This window comes from Stegastes partitus, unplaced genomic scaffold (genome assembly GCF_000690725.1).
Source record: "Stegastes partitus isolate 25-593 unplaced genomic scaffold, Stegastes_partitus-1.0.2 Scaffold138, whole genome shotgun sequence".
NCBI classification, from domain to species: domain Eukaryota; kingdom Metazoa; phylum Chordata; class Actinopteri; family Pomacentridae; genus Stegastes; species Stegastes partitus.
Window position 1 is genome coordinate 539,634 of NW_007577869.1, and position 22,323 is coordinate 561,956.

The window sequence follows — 22,323 nt, forward strand, 5'->3', positions numbered from 1 at the left end:
TAGCTTGAGTTCTTTGCTAGTGCCGACTAAGTGTCTCTGGTGAATTGTCAGGAATTTAAATATCAATGGTAATGATGTTTCAAAAAAAAAGTTGTAGCTTTTGTCTCAGGCCCATCCACTTTGAATTTATTGGCAAAACTGAAACCATGTAAAAAAGAAAACAAAACATTTGTGTGCTAGCTAACATTTAAGTAAGAGCAACATCCCACTTTTTTTTTAAAGTTCATATTATGCATAGGTTTTTTTTACCTTACAGTTCATAAATTTAGAAGTTATGCTTCATAACAACTCAATATTTTTATTTAGATGTTAATTTTTTTTGGTAAATCTAATTGATCATTTTAAAGGGGGCCTTCTATTGTCTTAAATCTGTTTATTAAACAGAGTGTACAGTTTTCTGTAACAGTGTGCCGGAGCTGTTCAGCGCGTTCAGTGCGGTGCAGCAACGTGTTTGGCGGGTTTATGACAACCGGGGGCCGCCGCCTGGCTGCTCTCTCTCCGTCCGTGCTGTGACATCATCGCCTCTCCGGTTTCATGTGTCTATACTACGGACGGACGCACGCGGCACAGCAGTCAGCGCGAGGACGAGTGCGGCGTTGATCACAGCAGCAGAGAGAGAGAGAGAGAGANAGAGAGAGAGAGAGAGAGAGAGAGAGAGAGAGAGAGAGACAGAGCGCACTTTACAACGCAGCCTTCTCCAAAGTAGCAAACTGTCCACGTCCTTGTATCCGACGGTCACATCTGGATAAAACGACTCGCTCTTTTTTCTGCACGTTTTTCTTTCCTGCTTGACTTCACCGCGGTTTTAAACTGGCCTGGACGTTCACGGGAGCTTTTCTTTGTAAGTAGAAGCCGTGTAGGCAGTGCCGTGGATGTGGATAATGATCGGGGGGGTGTTTGGGGTGTTAAATTGTATTGACGGTGATGCTTGATGCCGAGCAAAAGGCTATTTAGATGCAGCCGCTGTGATTGCCTACTGTATTGCAGTTGTAATCAGCTCCGGCCAGGCGCCCTGCCAGCGTGTTGTTCCTTGGGCTACATGGCTTTATGTACAAACAGCGTTTTACACCGGACACTGCCCTGCTCAGAGGTATTTCGTCTTGGTTTTGTGGAAGTGCCTCGTTTGGTGGTAGATTGTGTTGATTTGGCTTCATAAATGCTGTGTGTGGCTCCTTTCACTCATATCTAGTTAGTTTCAGATATTTTTATAATCATTGCTGCTCTTTTCCATTCTTATAAATAGCGTTTGGTTGGTGTGACAAGCACTTCTTTCCTACTCTGCTTAGAATGTGAAATCCCAAAGGGAAATTATGTTCCTTTTTTAAAAATCTTCTCACAGTTCTGTTGAGTTTTGAGTGACTGCACACAACAGTGAGCGTAAACCAGTACAGAGGAAATACTTTTAACACATGCTGAGAGTTTCTGTCTTGTTTGTGTGTGTGTGTGTGTGTGTGTGTGTGTGTGTGTGTGTGTGTGTGGTTCTTCTTGATTTTTTTTAGACAACTCTAATACAACTCAGAAAAGTGGGTTTGTCCTGCCAATTCCTAACACACTGTTTGAAGCTACTGAAACATAATTTCCATCTCCATCTTTTCTGAAGCGTTTGCCATCACTTAACTGCAAGCAGTTCTGAAGCATCACTGTTTTCCCTCCATAAAAAACACGCTCAAGTACTTTGCACCAAAACTAGTTTTCTGGTCCTAACGGTACTGAATTGCACAGAGGTTCTGGGTGATCTTTAAAAGCTTTGGTCTGTTAATCACAGTTAATTAAGCCATAATTATAGATCTGCCCAATGTCTGTCCTGCAGTGACCCAGACTGTGCTCTCTATTTAATAACCTACCAAACACTGCTACATCTGTTAAGCAACATCTCTTATGTTGTTTTTGCTTTGTTGTGGTTTGTAGCAGAATTCCTAGAAACAAGCAAACAACTAAGCAGTCGAACCTGCTCCTCGTGTTTCTTTTTTGTATGTTTTGGCGTAATACTAACTGTCTTGTTTTGCTGATCGTGGCTGTGTGAGCCTCATGCTCAAGCATCATCTGTAAAGATAGCCTTAGTTTTTGACTGCATTTAGTGTTCCTATGGGGACTTGTGTGGTCAAGACTTCATCTGTGTGGTCTGGTTGATAGATTACTGGATAAAGTAAGAGTGTAGAGCATTACGTGGGTATTGGCATACAGCTATTAAACATCACATGCCTATATGTCACACATAGTGGTTTATCAGAGTAAAGATTAGGTTCTGAAATCCAAAAGGGGAACCATTTGGTCCTCTGTACTCATTCACTTTCCCTGTGAGTGCAGTCACCATTGTTGGCAACGTTGTTTGAGCAATCTGTTCTACAGACAAAATGTATGTGTGTTGTTCAGCCTGGGGGCGGAGCACTCCATCATTCTCCACTTAAGTCCTCTGCAAAACCTTAATTGCATTCGCAAGCTAGTGTGATTTGACCACTTTGTGTGATTTGATGTGACATGACTATTTTTAAAAACTTTTCCAATTCAGCTTGATAGACCGTTCAGTGTAAGAAAAACTGAATCATTTTTTTTTTTGTTTTTTTTGATAGATTGGCCATCCAAATCATTTTTATGCATGGCAGACACTGTATCAAGGAAGAGCAGGTCAGCAGTTATGGAGATAAACACATGCCTCAATGTTGGCTCCTGATCCAGTCCCTGCACTCACTGAGCAGAAGATATCAGTAGAAGAGGAGGGCGGGGCTGCATTTGTTTTCAATCTTTGAGTCGTTAGAAATGCAAAATGGTAAAAACTGCACAAAGGGTTAAACTCTGGCTTTCACCCCATGGATAGGCTGTGGTAAACAGATCCACCATTCTTGTCAAATGTTTACATTTTTCCTGAGATATGGAGAAGAGGAATGTAAGAAGTGGCCCCTCTAGTATTTGCTTGTCAGTTTTAGTTTTGTTTTTTTTTTGATGCGCATTTGCTTTGCATGATGGTGGCGCTAATCTGTGCATTTTGTAAGAATAATTCTGTAGGGACAAGACAGTGGCTCATAAAGAAACGTTTTTAGTTCTGCATGATTTAATGCTCCTCTGCTCATTGGCCTCATGTGGCAAAAAGGGGAATGAACTCCTGAAAGCAGATTTTACTTCCCACTTCTTACAAATACAGCCCTTAATGGTACAAACCAGACAAACCTCAAAGTAATGCTTTTTAGTATAGTAAATAATATAATTTTTCATTTTGTTTTTTTCCCTCTGTCCACATACACCACCTCACTGTTATTCTTTGAGGAGTTGACCTTGATATTCTTAGTATTATATTGGGTGCTACACTTCTGCCCATTGTCCTAAATAGTTATGGTGGCTATAGTATAGGTGTGATTCCTACATACTGACATATAATTACAATTTTTTTTAAAACAGCTCTATTAAATGCAAGCATGTTGTTGTCTTTAACGAAGCCTGAAATTAATTATTTGGTAGTAAAGAAGGGAAGTTTTACAGACATTGAAACTTGAGATGTAAGGTTGGGAATTTAGTTCCTGGTTTATCAATAGACCTTTAAGGAACTGTTCCTTTTGTCTGATGAGAAACAGTTGCAGCTGAACTCTGGTCAGAAGGTCACACTAAGGCTTTGTTCACATGGATGCAATGCATGGCGGCTTTCTTTCTGTAGCTCTTTGAATTTTTTTTTTTATACCATAAATGCAAAGTTTCCCTTTTTTCAATCAGTGTTTTATTTTTCCTTGTGAGGGCAGCTCGTTTCCATGGCTGTAAAATCTTCTTGAATTGCCTGTTCAGCTGTGTCACCTTGACACACTTTGCACACAGTCACAGCTGCTTCGAGGGGGCTGCTAATTTAATTATTTGTGAAAAATCTGATTTGTTGCCTGAATGAGCAGCTGTTTTCTGTGGTTACGTTTAAAGGTCTAGGGTGAAAGTCAAAGCTTAACAGACATGCAGCTGAAGCTACTGGCTATGTTCTCTGTAAAGATTATGCTTTGATGCAGGCTGTCTACAACATTTCCCTAAGATATATTCCTAAATTAGACCAAAGGATATTGCAGTAGATATTTCAGGTATTCACATTTGGTGATAGCACATTACTTCATGTTGCAGCACTGCGTGTCATGTGGCCTCTTGGGGACTGCAAAGTCCCTATTTTGTCTTTTTGTCTGTTCTCTAGCTGCCCCCCACATGCCCTCTCATAAACTGCCTATTCTGCTTATTCAGCTCAACTTTTGTGAGGAGGGCTATTCATACCTCCAGTCAATGTCCATGTGGTGCTGAAGAGTTCTACTGCAGCCCAACTCTTTTTTTATGCTAGTTAAGAGTACTTACCCTGTAATATGAAAGCATTAGTCAGTACTCACTGGTCTTGTTAAATGTTATGCCCAAGTTCCTTCCTATGTAATAGGATTAGGCGCATTAAAAGAGAATTAAGTGTCACTAAAAGGCTTGGTTTGGTGATTTGTTTAAGGGACCAAGAAATTTCCTTCTAAACTCCTATAGACTTAGCTTGTAGGTTTCCTGTGATGTCCTGCCATTTAGAAAGAAGGTGAAAATGATTGATGTTGTGATCTGCATGTAATATTACTACCAGGGAGTTATTTTAAAATGCCCTGTGTGTAAATGCAGAGTTAAATGTGACTTGTTCCGATGTGTAATATTGATATGGGTTTAGGTAGCCAGAAGTGAAACGCTTATCATGCAGTCTGGTTTAAATAGGACAGCAGGATTCCACTATAGCGCTGCTGCGATGAGGGTGTGATCGCACTGGGCGATGCATGGCGAGAATGTTCTAATTTATGCTACTGTCAGGTGCTGTGATTAAAGCATCTGCTGTGCAGTAGAGTATGTATCATTCATATCTTTAGGAAAAGAGGTTGGATTGCTTGATTGCGCTCACAATGCCTGTACACTTTTGTACGCTAGGATGCCCATTCTAAGCCCTGAAGTAGCTTGAAAGGCATTCAATTAAAAATAATTAGGATACATTTGCTGTGGTAAAGGCACTAAGTATTTATAGCCGTTGTGAAGAGAGAAAGACAGAGGGGGGGATAGTTTTATATACTTGAGGTTTCCTAAAGTTAAAAAGCAGGGGTAAAAAGCATTGGGCTTGAGTTTTTGTTGCACTTGGAGACTGTTTTGAAGGAAAGAAAGATCATACAACAGATCGCAGAATCCTGAAATGTAAGTCATGCTGCCTTTGGCAAGGAGTCGTTTTATCTAATGCAGCAGATACAAATCAAGTATATAAAGAAAATCCCAGAATTAAGAGAGAATAACTAATCAGCTTCTTCTATGCTGCAATCCATGTGTTTCAAATAGAGCCGTATGAACTGATCCTTGGTCCATTTTTAGAGCACACCTTCCACGCTATAAAACACACAGTGGTGAAGTTTATTGGATGTGATTTGTTGTCTCAGAGTCACCTAAACATCAGGTGTCACCAATCAAAGCCTTCATATCAGGCTCACATACAGTGGTGTCGACAATCATTCTTTTCCATTTTCATATTGAATGTAAGAGTATCGGAGTTGGGTTTGTTTTTTCTTTTTTTTTCACAAATCCCCCTCATCCACATGTGCTACAGCAGTTTAGACTCTTCACGAGGACTTACAGAACTTTGTTCCAGTTTTTCGGCCAACACAGGGCAAGGAAATCCCCTTCAGTTTTTAGACTTAGTCCATACCAAGAGGTTTGACTAAACACATTACAGCAAGTAGTGTTTATAATGTTTTTTGTGCTGTTTTCTGCTTTGCCTCTAAAAAGTAAGGATGGACTTATGTTACTTATCCCCATAATGACTTTATATGTGTTGAAAAATCCCATGCCTCTCCTCCACAGTACTTTTCCTCATCCATTTTGAATCCACTGTACTTTCAGATAAATAGAGAGGTTGAGGGGAGGCGAGATGTTTTTTGAGTCCAGATTTGCTTTAGAACAGACAGAATGCCGGCACTCACTGATAAATTATAATCAGTTGATGATGGCTTAGAGTTGAAAGAAATTGTTTTTTTGTCCCATAATAAACAAGATGACTGTTTATCAGTGAGCGCCGACATTCTGTCTGTTTTGATTCTTGCCACGTCCGGGCACGCAATACATTGTTTGAGAATTGGAGTGGAGCACGCTGCCACTTTTATTTATTTTTTGCCAGATTACTGTTAAATCGTACACATTTGAATATGTTTAGCTTTGTTTTTAATGAACTGAAGACTCTCAACTGGACGTCAAAGATACTTTACGAGGTTCCACGAGGCCCCACAAACTCTGGTGTTAAAATCCAATGATATGCTGTCAAAACTCATGAAGCCCTTTTACCCTCTCTCTAATGTATGGATCTTTCTTGGAGCCTCTTTGTTGTTTGTGCAGTTGAAGGGGAGTGAGAGGATCAAAGACGCACCCAGAGCAATAAAAGCTTAGCCTGTGGAGTGCCGGAGTGACCCCCAGACCTTAAGCTCTTCATTACTGCAGCTCACAGCTAATTATTGTGGACAAGACAGTTGAGAAACCAGAAAACTGCCCAACCCTCCTCACTGTAGGGTGGTCAGCTTTTACTCCCAATCGTAGTTCTCAACCTCTGGATGTCGGAGGTCAAGGGAAAGCAAACCTCCTGGTGCCCTTGACCCGTACCCACCCCATAAACCGGCATCTCCCTCTGGAAAAGAAGGAGAAATTCTAAACCTGAATAAAGCACATACAATGTTTTTGCCCTCTGTTGAACCAAAAAATGCTTCCACATGCTCCCCTTACTGTACAGCTCTGTTATTTTTAACTCAATCTCAACTGTAGTGACCACAGACCACATCCTTCAGGGCATGTGTGACTTTTTTTTTTATTTTTTTTTTTCCAAATGCTTTTGTCAGCTGAGATTAGTTGGAAGAGGTATTTCAAAAAGACTTATTTACTCTGAAGGAGTGATTCTGGGCCGGTCACAGTATAGGTTGATTTTGTTACAACAATGGCTCTTGTCATCAACTTTGATTACATTATTATCGAGTGATGTTTTCAGTGGGCCCTTATGTTGTGTAAGACAAGGCAGTCGGCCCACATATTTTGCCAGTAATTGTTTTGCAGTGTGATCCTGTCATGTTTGCAGTCATGATGCTGATGTTATACGGAGGCAGCAAATTGATTTTGTGCTGATTTTCGTCTAAGCTGTCATAACCATATGCTAAATGTCACTCCTGTATAATTTCAATAGGATAACAAAAAAGATCTGTTTAAAAATAGACAGCCACTGTTACTTTGTAGATTGTCCAAAAAAGAGACGTTTCTCCTGAAAAGGGAAGATGAGGACAAAAGTCCATTGTGTCATCCTGCCTATTTTGGTCTACGTACAACCACAGACATCATGTTGCGTTACTTCACAACCCCCGTGTTTTCCGCTGAGGTTCACGAACACACTTTCCTTCCTTATCACATGAGTCGTATTGGGGAATTTTTAGGAGCTTCTCAAATTGCTTCCGTCCATAAAGGTATACTACAGGGACACTGACCTTGCACACGTGCCGACCAGCACATCTGCATTAACTTTTCGAAGGAGGGCCTTTTTATTTTAGAGAAGTAAGAGCCGCGGTCAAGTTCGTTTTAGACGTGATCGTTTGACTGAAGTATTAGTTGAACCGATGTCATTTACATGTTTTTATTGCAGGTTCAGCAGCAGATAAAACTGGATGTATGGAGCAGTTGATGTCTTGAATTCAAGCATTGATCTTAATTTGCAAATAATTTGATGTGACATTTTATGGATTTTTACAGGGGAAGATGTCCTTATGTTCATGATCACAATTAATGAAGTGGATTATTCAAACACAGTGTGAATACAGTGCTCCTGAAAGTAGTTTTCAACAAGGAAGTAGGGTACATAGGCTAATATATTGAATTATCTTGTGTGAACCTCTCGAACGGCTGTTGTTCATGGGTTGTCCTTTAATCGGGGTCATTGTATTTTGGGGTCAAGTTCAGTATGATCCTATGTTCTCGTGGCTAATTCTTTCAGCAGTCAACTCTCCAATATTACTTTCTATACAACAGAAACAGAGAAACCTGAGCATCATGGAGCCCTGTTTTAGTGTAGACTAAGTAGAGACTGTCATTCAACTGAATGCAAATTCCCTGTCGAGTTGCCTAATTTCCTTGGTTTAGTCTGCCCACTTCTGAGAAAAAAGCCTGGGTGTCTTTTGGCTCGATACAGTAGACTTGTTTTCTTCGGCTGTTTTTACGTTGCCAGTTTCATTGAGCAACTGGTGCACAATTGACTTCTTTGAGCTTGTGTATTGGGAGAACATACTTACTGTACCATCATGCAGAGCCACTGGGATTTCACCACAGAGACAGCCAAACCAACACAATGAGCAGAAAGAAGCTCAAAACTCCACAGACTTGCAGACCACCAATGGTTCCCAGTGGGAGTGTCAGTACAAGCAACTTTTTCATATTGCACAAAGTCCTTTGGTGTTATCATTCAATGTGATTTTACTTTGGTACAAAAATATTGCTTATTTGAAAATTAAACAAATATATTGAGCAAGCTCAGAAGTATGCAACATAGTGTGGATACTGTGTTGTATAGTTGTTTGTTTGCATGCTTTTTCACAATAGAGAACATGCTAATACGTCCATTAATTCTCCAGGATATTGCAGGTGAGGCATTGGGCAGTGTCAGGAGTTACAGTAGTCACTGCTTTATGGATGTGTTTGAAGTCACTCAATAATAAATAATATCCCTCCTGAACAGACTCATTCGCTAAATATCCCAAAAGGAAGCACTTTGCTTCTCTGTAATGAAATGGCACAAATCACCAGTTAATACTTGGCCAAAATGCACTGATATATTTAAACCTCTTCCTTTTAGTTATGCCTAAACTACCACATTAAAGCAGACTTTAGGTGCATGCATTAAGTCATTACTTGGAAGAAAATCAAGAGTATCAGAGCTAGGAAAGTTTTTCAAAATTTGAAAGTTTGGAACAGGCTTCTTATCGGAAATGAGCATTGGACCCCATCATAACAGAATTTTTTCATCCCACTGTCGGTGCATAAATACACATCCATACTTTCCTAATTCTCTTAAATCTGTAGCCAGCCTATGCGCAGAGCAGTATATGTGTGAAGGATACCAAAGAAATATGGTGCCGTTGGCCTGCCCCAAGACCGCACAGAGTGCTCCGCTGCCAACAGTGCCTCCAGTAATTATAGACCAGAGATGTGGAGACTGTTGCTCTCCAGGCTAAACTGAAACTAAACCCCCTATTTCATACTTGGTATTTGCTCTTTTCAGTACATGAGTACCCCATGTTTAAAAACTGTGTTATTTTTGGGCTGTAGCTTGACTCTTTTCTGTTTATAGTGCAGCCTGACTGAGCTGAAGTATAGAATAGCTGACCAGCATGCAGAGGCAGTAGTAGCTTTGAAGACTGTTATTGACATTGCAGCACTTTCTGTTGCCCATGTCATCTAATGTCTGTTTAATCTCTGCTGTTGTCAATAATACGTTTCATTAATATACAATGTAGAACATACCCTGCTGCCTCTAAACTTCCTGTGTGGCTGATGGTACAATCAAACAGTCATTGATTTTCCATCTCTAATTTGTAGGTTGTGGCGAATGGATGAATTGTATGTTGATATTCAATTAACTGTGCAGTCAAGTAACTGTTGCGATAACACTGTTAAAGCAAAAACTTGATTTAGGATGCACTAGTAACAGTGTAGAAGAGTAAAACGTCCGAACTGAGCCCCGTACTCCCTCATCATCCCCCCCAGACCATCCACATAAGCACACCACTGACCTGGCTGCACTTTACTGGAAATCTGCTGTTGTTGATTCGTCCTCTCCAAAGACTGTGAGGCCTGTGTCTTGGTCTTCTAATTGTGGCAGTGTGGAAGTGACTGTGGGCAGCTGTAATTGGCCAGCAAGATGGGTGGGTGACATCTTGTGTGCCTCAGTTATTAGATTTTGAGCATTGGACGGCACAACAGCCTGCAGGAGCCTCAAGATTCTTTTATGATTTGTTAAAATGTGCTTTTAGCTACTGTGAAGGTCTGCACACACTAAGTGCATCTAAATTGTTCTTTTTGTCTCTTTTGTGTTGTTCTAAGTTGCTGAAAAGGCCAAAACTCAGGGTTCTTATTCTTAGCAAGGCAATTTTTATTTTTTGTTTTTTGCTATGGACTGCTTGACATGCCAACGTTTGTCATTTCATAGGAAGCTCAATGTATTTTGTCTGGATTTTGGTGTAACAAGAGTGTTTGTTCTGGTGTCACACGGTCTCAGTATATGTCAGGTTAGATCAGTTTTCACAGTTTCAACGTTGGGTCCAGTTTTTGATTAGCACAGTTTGGTGTTGTTTCCATATTGTGTGTCTATCTCGTCTGTTTTCATCACTACCCACCTCATAGAAATTCTACCTCAGCTGCTCATATTTTCCAGTTGAAGGGTTTTCTCAGCTTATCTCTGAAAATAGTTTGAACAGCAATAGGCAGCGTATCCATTAGCTTTTTTTCACATAGATAAGCTATTATTCATGTATGATGTATATGAAGTATATGCTCAATCATATTAATTAGTCTTTTTTTTTCTTCCTTATTCTCATTAGTCACAATGAGCGGAAGGTGACCTGCAAGCATCCTGTCTCAGGCTTACCCTCACAAGACAACTGCATCTTTGTCGTCAACGAACAGTAAGTCTCTTGTTTTTGCTTTTAGAATGCCACAGGGCAACATTTTTGAGCACTACAGTATGCTGTTTAAACTCCTGATGAGTGGACAACATTGCATAAGTTGTTGCCTTGCCATCCTCTATTTGCGGTTTTGCCCTTTAAGTTCAAAGCCTCCTCTATCAGGGCTTTCCACAAAGACACTGAGTCGCCAGCCAGTGGGAAAGAGCACTTTGAGACAGGACTGATACAGAGAGGCATGCTTCTCTATCAACACACTCATGTTATTTTAAAAGCTGAGGCTGGTGATAGTAAACTGTACATGCATTGTTAATCAAAACTATTTTATGAGCATAAATAGCTAATATCAAGAAGTAACTGGCTGGACTTAAATTCTGGAGCTTATGGGAAGCTCTGTTGTGTTCTCTTTAATGCTTCCTCAGTTGTCTATCTTCATGAACTTGGGCATAAGAATCAAACTTCTGTTCAGTAGATACTTTTTACACACTTGTATCATATATATGATTTGGTTTTCTTCGTACCTAGAAAGGCACTAAGAAATAATCTCGATGCTAAAACCTGAAATGAAAAGAATCCATTCTGTCCTGTATACATCAGGTAGTGGGAATACGGGGATTGACACATTTAATCCCTTGTTTTGGCCCGACCAGAGTTCATGGCTTTTTCTTTTGTCATAAGTGCAAGGTTGTGTCCTTCAACTTCCATGTGATCATCTACATGGTTTTCATCACATGTCTACCCACATGACTGGATTGAAAACAAGTCATCTTGAGCTTCACATCAAGAAGAACAAATCTATAAATATGTCAGCCTAAATTTAGTCAGTGCATGTCCACTTCAGGAATGATCAGTATTCCCATTTTCAGATGTCTGCACCTTTAACTTTTGAACCTTGCACATGGCCTGATCATAGCGGGGCGTGGACACGGTCAAGTGTTTAAGGGCCAGATGTTTGCACAATGTCACAGAAAAAACAAAGCAGATACCAATCTTTAATATTTTATATTCCAGTATATCTGTGTGCAGATCTGTAACCGCACAAACTGTTCACATACAAGATTGTTTTCGTCACATCCCACACCATGACATTTACATCAACTTTCATGGTTCACTTTGGCCATCTTAGCTTAATGTTGTGCAACATGTATCAGCTCTGCTCAGTTTCTCAACTACCTCAGAAATCCCTCTCATAGTTCATCTCCCACAATCTTAAACTGTTGCACTAAAGTGGTGCCATCACAACTGGTGTCACTTATTTTAGCATGAGTGCTAATTGAAAAATGCTCTGCTTCAAGACATAAAATTTCACTCCCCTGTGGGAAACTGTGACTAACGAGTAAAGGATAAATTCCCTGATGTCCCATCATGGAACCCGGTTTCAGCTTTTTTTAATATGCGGCTTAGAAATGAAAATCCTGTTCTCTTGAACATGCAATAGTGAGCTCTTTCTTGTCTCACAAAATTCTTCTGAGCTGCATTTCTTTTCTTTTTCTTTTTTTTAGGAGAGATTGAATAATCAGAAAATGGTTGTGAAGAAGCTTGTTGTACCAGAACTGTCACACTGCACTCTCTTGACACATTCCTCTCCTCGCTGTATTGCTCTCACATCTCTGCTGTTTTTCACGCTAAGAAGCACAACATGCTGCTGCAAGATGATATCTAATTTAGCAATTAGTGCTTTATCGTTAAGGTCATCTGCAAAATGAATGTATATCAGATGTACCAGAGGTCAGGTGTGCGAGGGCAACAGCAAAGAGGTAAACCTACTGCTTGACTTGTTGTTGTTTCAGGTTTACTAAGTGCATTTCATCCAACAGTTGGCTGTGCTTTAGCAAAAATAATAAAGGGGAAAATCTTCACCCTGGACGAGTAAGAAAAGGCAAAGACGGATTTAAGCTGCCACAGGGATAAAGAGGCCTGGCTGAAAATCTCTGCCTAATCTTCTCTGCACTTTAAATCCATCTAAAACACAAATCTTTGCTTCAATTTGGCATTATTATTTTTTACTATGAATCTCGTATAACATAAAGACTATTACTGCAGCCAACCTTAAGACACATATATTCTACATAAGATAAAACACACAAAAATTACAGCTATAAAGGACGTGTAGGGAATTCCAGTGAGAGAAACCTAGATTAGTTTGAGTTCACGGATTTCAGAAGCCATTTCTAATCTGCTGTTGTGTCCCCGTCTAGGAATAAAACTAAGGTCTCCCATGATATGTAACTTACTTATGTTCAGTATCCATGAAGAGGGGAGCAACTATGAGATGGTCGTGTAGCTTCTTATGAGGAGGCAACTCAAAATTAGCTAAAAAAAAGGCAAAGATGCTGCACTGCTGTTGTGCCACAATGTTAAGGATAGTCGCCACAGATTTAGGACAAACCCTCTGGTCTCTTTCACAGTCTTAAAAAGTTTTGATCAAAGCAAAGCTCCTCTGTCCGTCTTTACAACCAGAACATTAACCCCAGATTTTTTTCTCCTCTTCACATGTAGGCTTGACTTCAAGGTTCAGGCTGCATTCACACCTTTTCATTTTTAAACAGAGCTTTAAAAATACAAGCGATCTCTGTCTAGGTGAGTGTTTAAGCACCGAAAAATACTCTCTGTGCATACTAACACGCCTGAAAGTAGATATCACATGACCATTCGTGTACACTGGGCATGCGGGCGCCGGTGAAAACACGAAGGAGGTGGTTGATTGCGAAGTTATACAAGTGTGTCTGTAACTGCACAACAGCTGCCAGCGTGTATACCAAGGTGAGCAATGCTTCAAATTCCTCATGCACGCTAAATTATCCACTTGGTAATCAAGGTTGATGTTTACATTCATGTGATAAATCAGGAAATGACACGTAGTGACAATTACGACCAATCAGGAAGTGAACCTGGGTGTCTGTGTTATTGTTTTCATTACTCTTTGTTTCTGCCCGTCCAGACTACAACAGAACATAGGAGATTTCAAATCGTAACAGCGTCAGCAGCGTTTCCAAAAGCCTGCATTTTAGGAGTCTTAAAGCTCCAGAATGGAGCGGGACCTCGGCATAAACATAGCAGAGATTATGCATTTTATAATGAAAATGTATTGGCATGTTTGTAGCCTCAGTGTTAATGGTTTAGTTTTTCGTGGATCCACAGTTGTATAAATTCATAGCAGGAACACACAGAGCGTTGCCACTGTGTAGTTATTAAGGCACCAATTTAGGTTATTATTTATGTATTAGTTATGTAATCTGCTTTAGTGTTGCTTAGGGGACATTAACAGGCAGTATTACGTACACATCTGCAGCTCATATTTATACTGTCACCTGTGCTGTGATGTGTGAGTTACTGCTCAAGTCATGGTGCAGTTCTGAATGTGACTCGAGGCCTCACTCGCCTCTGTGAATGTCAGCCTCAGCATTCTGCTGTCATTAGTGTTTATGTCTGTGCCTATTTCTAGTGGTCCACATGGTCATGTGCAGGCTAATAGAGAATATTTGTGAGCAGCAACTCACATGTAAACCAAAACAGAGTCTCACCACGTGCTCAGAGTAGCTTGGTTGGGGAATGTGACAATACAATATGTCAACTATTTCATTGTGCAATTTATACTACAGGAGCTGTTTTAAATATCTCTGTGCATATTAGATGGACAATGTTGAATATTTTTAAACAGGACTGCTTTACTGCAAAGTATTTTTACATATAAGGTATAGACTTTGCTATATAGACCCAAAACAGACATTTCTATGAGGACAATATTATTATGAGAATTCTTGTTTTTATTCTACTTTCCAGACTATTCCAGCAAAGCTACCATTATCCAGAGACATACCAATGCAGTATAAAATAATATGCCCACTTCATAGTATGATAGAGGATTTCATCCACATTACTCACTTCTAAGTGCAGCCAGTGCACCGTGGTGATGCGTGGAAAGGAGATGATACGTAAGCAGGAAGATATATAAGCTGATCAGTTCAGGCCACTGTACGCATAAATCACATTAGAAACAGAGTGTCTCAGATTTGCCCAGTCTAACAAAATCATGATGCTGTATATATTATCAGGTTTCTGTGTTGTCTTGTAATTATTGCTTGACTAGGCACGTTGAGTTGTTTTTTGTGAATCCCTTGTTGTTGTCTTATTTATTATAACTTTTAAAAATGTGCTATTTTTGGCATCCATGCTTTGAAGGAAACAACAAGATGTACCGAGTCACATTTTTAATGTAAAATCAATCTGCATACGACTATAAAGCATCATATAAGAGAGGATATGGCTTGTTTAAGTCTCTGTAATGTGAACACCTGAGAAACAATAAAAAATGCAGTTAAAGATGTTATAATTAGGAGTTGACTGATATGGATTGTTAGTCAGCAAAAAGATCAATAACCAACATAAATTTGCTGTAAAAATTAGAATCTGGGTGTCAAAAGTTAGAATAACACAAACTCGAACACAAAAGTTTATTCAAATGCATTTGTTTCTTTATTTTGTACTCGTGTTTGACTGAAACAGAGCTTTACAACATTCATCCTTCAGGTTTATTAGTCAAAACGTGTAAACAATCACACAGTGCTAAGAAAATAAAGTGACAAATTAGTTTTTTTTAAATTGTGGATTGGTATAACAAATCAAACAATATTGATATTTGGAAAAATGCTGCATATCAGATCTGATAATTGCAATAATTGGGATTTACAGCTAACCAGCTGATGAAACCATTCCTAGACTGTTTACAGCGTGGTCAGATGTGTAGATTCAGTATATAACATTAAAACATGCTGCCTGTGTGCAGATCTTCTTCAGAACACATCAAAAATATTTAAACTTTCATTCTTAACAAATGTGTCGTTCCTCTGTTTGGTTGTGTGGATTGTGGAAAACTGTGTCACCCAGCATTTAGCAGGTAATCCATTATCGGGTGCAAATGGATAACTGTGTGCTCTCTGCTTTTGTTTTTATGTAAAACACTTGAACACGTCTGTCTGTTAACACTCATTGTTGTTGCAAACTAACATCAGACTGTGGGTGTTTGGAATGGTGTTTTGTCTGATGACCTGTTAGGTATTTGCATTCTGAAGTCCCACAAGGTGCGCATTAATGCCTGAACGATTTGTTGTGTTCAGCTAAACCTTTACGAAAAACTAGCCACAGGGAGATCGTTACTCTCTTTTTCTGAACTTGAGGTCAAGCTCCACACGCTTTATAAAAGCTGAGCTGTTGAACAAATCCTTTACGTGATTACAATTCAGTTTGTTGGCAGTTTAGTGGATTCCCAGAAATCAGATAGACAAATCTGCTCGTCTGTTTGGTTACAAAGTTCGAACAAAATGTTACTTAATCAGCTAAAACGCATACAAAATATGATTGTATAACCTTTTGTGATACACAGGGCAATTAAGTGTTAGAAACCTTTCTTGCTTTCTCTACATATTGACAGAAAAATGAATAAAACACTCACTACACAACACAATACCACCTCATCATATTGCACACTGCCTGTTTTGTAATGATGATTTACAAGTGGAGCTTGAGGGATGACTCGTGTGATGATCCAGATTAGGTTTATGTTAGAATCTGTAAATCTTTGGTTTGTTGTTGCTGCCTTTGTGGATCTGTGACAGTATTAGGTATAGATACTGATAAATAATCTCATCATGCTCGCCTTGTGTTCTAGGCCTTTGTTAATTAATAAAAAAAGATAAAGGTCCAGTTCAGCAACACACAAAGTTGTTTCAAAGCACCCGTATCTCTTTAGAAATGCTGTGTGGTCATTTTAAAATGCACGCTCAGCCACTCAGTTCAGTGTTTCCCCCCAGTGTGCTTAGAGCGTCGAGCTTCAGTGGCAGCGTAATCCCTTCTCACTCTTTTTTTTTGCACACACAGACTGACCCACTCACGCAGGCACACAAAAATCCATGCAGAACCAGGCAGTGATCCGACACTTCAATACATGTGGGTCCGCCTTCGGTCTGTGGAATTGATACGAGGACTTCTGTTTTGTTTGTCTTTGCCTACACTGATTTTTTTGTTCAACACACAAACAAATGATTTGAGATGGCTGAACCCAAAAGCATTAATAAAGGTAAAAAAAATACACTGTTTGCCTAGAGGCTGAACACTAGACGTAAGTGTAATGAAATTCTAGTTGTGATTTTTGTATTCTAGCCACGTTGAGAGCTGTGTCCAGTGTTGAAAAACTACTTAAATGGCATTGACGGATAATAAAATGGAAGAAGATTAAAAAAAAAAAAAAAAAAGTGACATTGATTTTAAGATAGACTGGCAACCTGTCCAGACAGCTTTCTTGCAGGTACCTGAGCAACTGTATGTTTGTTTGTTTGTGAAACGGGAACATATCTGAACATCACGTGGCATTTTCAGGCATCGCTTTGAGGCTCATTGACTTTGCTGTTGACGCTGAGCCGTGGTAAACACAAAGATGAGTGTTGCTCATGGTATTCTGCCACGACTATTACTGTGTTCTTACATTACAATCATTTCTACTGTGGGCTGGTGCTGTCAGGACACAAGCATCAACCTAAAACCAGAAAACAGTAATTTAAAGCAGAGAGATGTTCAAAACAGGATATAATTGGTGGCAAAGTCCATGTGGAGTTTCATGCGAACGTTTTAGAGGAAACCAGTTAAAGCAGAGATTCATGTTAAAATGTAATAATTTGGTGGTCTCCATTGTGTACGCGTATTATATTTACTGTAAATGGTTCAGAAATAAACACCAGAGAGGCTCAATGAGGGAGCTCTTGGGAATTAGAAAACAACTGTATATAGGATTCACATTTTAAGAAGTTTTGAAACTGGTATGGAAACAGGCCTGCACTGTTTAAATGGAAGGTCTTGCTGAAACAGGTAGTCCAGTTTTCAAATGAATTACAGTTTTTCTCAGTTACTTTGATACATTTCTCAGATCAGAATTGAAATTCTCAAAACTACTTGTTCAATCTTTACATCATTGTGTCACTTGTGAACATCAAAAAAGCAGTTTCTCATTTCTTTGAACAAGTTCTAAATGCTTTGGTCCATCCATGCAAATGGTTATGTACAATTCTCTGCTGTTTCCTATATTATCAATTGCTTTTGTCATGTTGATCAAAATGTAGTATAATGGGTCTCTGTTGAATTATCTCACATACTATGCAGTGCTCTTTTCCTTTCTGTATCGCAATGACACGGTCTGTCAACAAATTACAGTACAAACAGTAAAAGTCTAAATGTAAATCTTGTCCAGTCTCTTGCAATCAATCTCCCGCATACACTAAGGTGTAACTCACAATTTACAATAAGTGTCATCAGAACTTTAGCCATAGTTTACATCAGAACTTCCCTCCAGAGTACACTGTTACACTGACAACATGACTAAGCAGTTTGTCTTATCCATACACATTGACACAAGGACTTGTCATTCTGATGGCACTGCCATGTTCATTGACACATTGTAGTTTTGAGAGATGAACTAAGGATTTTGAGCAAGCAACTGCCCTGTGCAGGTAATCCGTGGTGTTTAGCTATTTGTACAAAATGTTTTGAGAAATGCACTTACTGTTTTGCAAATGTCGAGGATGATACGAGAAATGTACCAAAGCAACTGAGAAAAAATTGTAATCTGCAACTAGCATGGGAATTGGAAGCAAACCTAATAATAACGGATGATGATTGGGAGGAAATATTCATATCTGGACATAAATTAACAAGCAGTCCAACATGGAGGGAGTTTGATTGGAAAGTGAAGATGCGTTGCTTTAACACCCCATCTGTCATCGCAAAATACAGTAAAACATCAGATTTGTGTTGGAGGAACTGTGGCATGGTGGGTGACTTCATTCATATATTTTGGGATTGCCCAAAGATCAAAGAGTTCTGGAGGTGTGTGAAAACAGAAATAAAAAGAATTCTGGGTATTGATCTACATCTTGACCCAACCCTGTATATACTTGAGATATTACCTGATGATCAGACAGACAGAGATTGTAGCTACCTATTGAGAATTTGAGAGTCCTGTTCTTGATAGCAAAGAAAATGATCACATTTAATTGCTTGAAGCCACATCCCCCCAACATAATGCAATGGACTGAGTAAAAAAGGTTTTTATTGTGGAAAAAATACAGTAAGACTACTCGAAAAATTTGAGAGAAGATGGAAACGAATAATACAAGTGACACCAGGGATCTAAATACCTCTTTTTTTTTTTCTTTTTTAAAAAATGTATTTATTTTACTTACATATGTTGCTTTTTGGTTGCTCACTTACCTCTGCTAGTAAATATTAGAGAGAAGTCAGAATTCAAGATTGTTGTTGGTATCTGTGTAAAATATGTGATCTTGACTTTTGTTTGGCTGCAAGGTGGCTCGGTGGTTAGCACCATTACCTCACAGCAAGAAGGTCGCCGGTTCGCGTCCTGGTGAGGACACCCGGGATCTTTCTGCGTGGAGTTTGCATGTTCTCCCCGTGCAGCGTGCGTTCTCTCCGGGTTCTCTGGCTTCCTCCCACAAGTCCAAAATCATGTTGAAGTTAATTGGTGATTCTAAATTGTCCATAGGTGTGAATGTGAGTGTGCTTGGTTGTCTGTCTCTAGACTGGTGACCTGTCCAGGGTGTCCCCTGCCTTCGCCATAAGTCAGCTGGGATAGACTCCAGCCCCTCCGCGACCCTCGTGAGGATTAAGCGGTGTATAGATAACGGATGGATGGTAGCATGATATGGACTGAGTGGGTTGTAAACTGTGACGGGTGGTTTTTGTACATCTTCATCTGTGGAATAAATAAAAAGTCTAATAAATCAATCAATAAATAAACAAAAATCTGCAGCTAGCTTACCAAGCATAAATTACCTCAACATGGCTTCTCGGTTGTAAAGATCGGCTGCTTTTCTTTGGTGTATGTGATCATCAGAATTAGAACAGCGGTAATCAGTTGTAAGGATAGACGATACTGCATGTTTGCTGGTTCTGCCCCTTCTTCAGCTAACCTTGAACCCTATTCAAGACGTTCATGTTGCCATACATAGAAAGTCTTTCAGGATCCGTTGGACCCCAAGAAAATATGTGCAGACTTCTACACTACGTTACATACATTTTCTGCTAAGTTGACATATTTTTGGTTCCAAATGCATGACAAATGTTCCTCTTTTTATATTTAAAAAAATCTTCAAAAATAAAAAACAGTACCTGTCACCTAAACCAAATGGCCCGGGGTCCAAAAGACCCCAAAAGTCCTGAATAGGGTTAAACACCCAAATACAGTATTTATTGTAGCATAGATCTTAGGACTATAACTTAGAATCATTCCTCCTCATGTTATCTGTCTGCCAGTAGTCACGGGCCAACTTTTACACCAAAGCTGCCAGTTTGACACTCTCACTCCTTTTCCATTTCACTCTATGCAAATTGATTTTCAGGTCCAAACTAATTATCTGCAACTCAAAGCCTAAATCTGGTCTGGTGCCAAATAGAGCATCACATAGAGCAGGAACTCCTGTCCAGTCTGTCAGCCCCTCCCCCGCCTCTCTGTTTCGATGGCAAGTGGACATACGATTGATCATGGTTCAGTCTTGTGTCACTGGAAGAGCTGAAAAGCTTTAGAGCTCATTTTCTTTATCAAACTTATTAGATGGAGAAGAAGGTAAATCAGTGGCGACTCATTGTTCTGCACAAGCACCTATGTTAGAGTAGCGAGTTAAAAATTGCTTGCACTTCAACTTGAGAGAGCATTCGTTATCTACTTGCCCACCGTTTGACTTCTCTGATGACGTCTCCAGATTTATCGCCACTACAGAAACCTCGTCATGCAGTTAATAACTTATACCTGAGACAGAAAATGAACCCTAAGAATAAGAAATGTCTCTTTCATGAATGCAGTTCTCCTGTTGACCAGGTAATCATAAGATCGTAGGTACGTAACATAACCGTACTGCGGCTTCTTTTAGCTCAGCCTAGCCTTGTTGCAAACTTCAATTTATTTTACGTTTCTTTGTTCTAAATGTTAATAATTTTGTCTTCATGTCTAACGGAAGGACAGATTGAAAGATGGAACTACTGTGGTTTGGGTGTAAAATATAATCTGTAGTCTATAAATAATGAATCGTTGATCATATGGAGAGGTCAGATGGGGGAGTTCGCAGTGCAGGGTTGGCAGTTTCTGCCCTGATTCAGTGCAGTAAAACCACGCCAAGAGAGAACGCTTTTTTTCACTGCTGCAGCATTTCTGCTCCACTCCGGTTCTCCCGCGTTGTTCCCTCTAGACCGCAACATTATTCCCTTCCTAAAGAATGTAGGACATCTCCATGGGCCAGAGACAACTAATTTCACAAGGTGTTCTATCCTATGGCACATGTATTGAACTTACTGTGCCTTCAACTTTTGCTTTTTAATAAAAAAACTTTTGTCTTTTTAGAGACATCCTGACCTGATTCACTGCTGCAGCTGCTTCATTTCGATATGTCAGGCAGAATTTGCAGACCATTTACTGTAAAGCTGTTAGAGAACTGGAAATGTATCTGCAGTGACAGGGTGGGAGTAATTGGCTTGATTCATAAGCCCATGTTGAGATCTCATTATCTCAACCGAGAGTTGGAACTTCAGAGGAAGGATGGGGGAACAGATGATAAAGCCTGCTTCCTCCCATTTTCCTTCTTTTATGGAGGTCATTGGACGTAAATATATAGGACATAACACAGTCTGTATTTGTGATTGACGACTTGCCTGTGTGCTCTTGGCATGCTTTCGTTTAGATCTGTCTCCAAAGTGCCAGCGAATGAGAAGAAGGACCGGCCAGTAAGCACCATGAGTGAGGCCTCCAACTACACGGGCGGCTCGGACTACGCTGCAAACCCCAGTAGCCCAGCAGGAAGAGTGAGTGACACACACACACACATGAACGCAAGCTCTGCTCAGTTTGAAAAGTAGTGTAAAAACAACTGGGTCATGCATAAATGGCCTAAAACTTTTGATGAAGTGCAGAAAACGCTTTTGTTTTGTGTGGATTTAGCTCACTTCAGTTTTTTTTCCCCTCCTCATTCATACTGTAATTCAAGCCCTCAAGACCTTCTAAAAAAATTCACAACTTTGGGAAGCGATCCAACTCCATCAGGAGGAATCCCAGCGCCCCAGTTATCAAGAGAAACTGGCTTTATAAACAGGTAAGAGTGTGTATACCTTAAAATATACTTAGGTGGGCGCCCCAGTAGCTCAACCAGATAAAACGGTGACCCATGTACAGGTCCTTCCCCCACTCTTCTCCCCATGTTTCCTGTCTGTCTTCACTTTCCTGTCTGAATAATGGCAAAACAAGCCCATAAAGGAAAAATTATTTTCAAATATAGTCAGACAATATACCAAAATGAGAAGCATCATTTTTAGCAGTGCTAGCAGTGTGGATGTACGCATGATAATGTCAGTATTTGTGGTGAGTTTTTCCACCACTTTCTTTTGAAATGAAACATCTCAAGAACCACTGGATGGCTTCCAGTGTATTCTGGTACAAACATTCACAACCACCCAAGAATGAATTACAATAATTTAGGTGGTCCCCTGAACTTACAAATAGCACCATCCATGAGATCCATTTTTTAATTTCTTATGGACGAGATACTGCATTTTTATGCTAAAACAAATACAGATTTATAGATGTGGTCAATGCATTTGCTAAGCAGCATGTTAG

The 22,323-nt window shown here is 39.7% G+C and overlaps 1 protein-coding gene across 6 annotated transcripts in view; it reads left to right on the plus strand.

Annotated features, from left to right (window-relative positions):
- The window catches only part of plekha5 (pleckstrin homology domain containing, family A member 5), an 84,948-nt gene that overhangs the window by 35,583 nt on the left and 27,042 nt on the right, over window positions 1-22,323 (plus strand). For 5 of the 6 annotated variants that reach the window (XM_008278937.1, XM_008278931.1, XM_008278930.1 and 2 more), the window contains exons 4-6: window positions 10,578-10,661; window positions 21,395-21,515; window positions 21,698-21,802. In XM_008278937.1, coding sequence (XP_008277159.1) covers window positions 10,578-10,661; window positions 21,395-21,515; window positions 21,698-21,802 — 310 coding nt within the window. Of the gene's footprint in view, window positions 1-627; window positions 842-10,577; window positions 10,662-21,394; window positions 21,516-21,697; window positions 21,803-22,323 lie in introns of those variants that run through there. The other variant, XM_008278934.1, reaches the window with a different exon arrangement.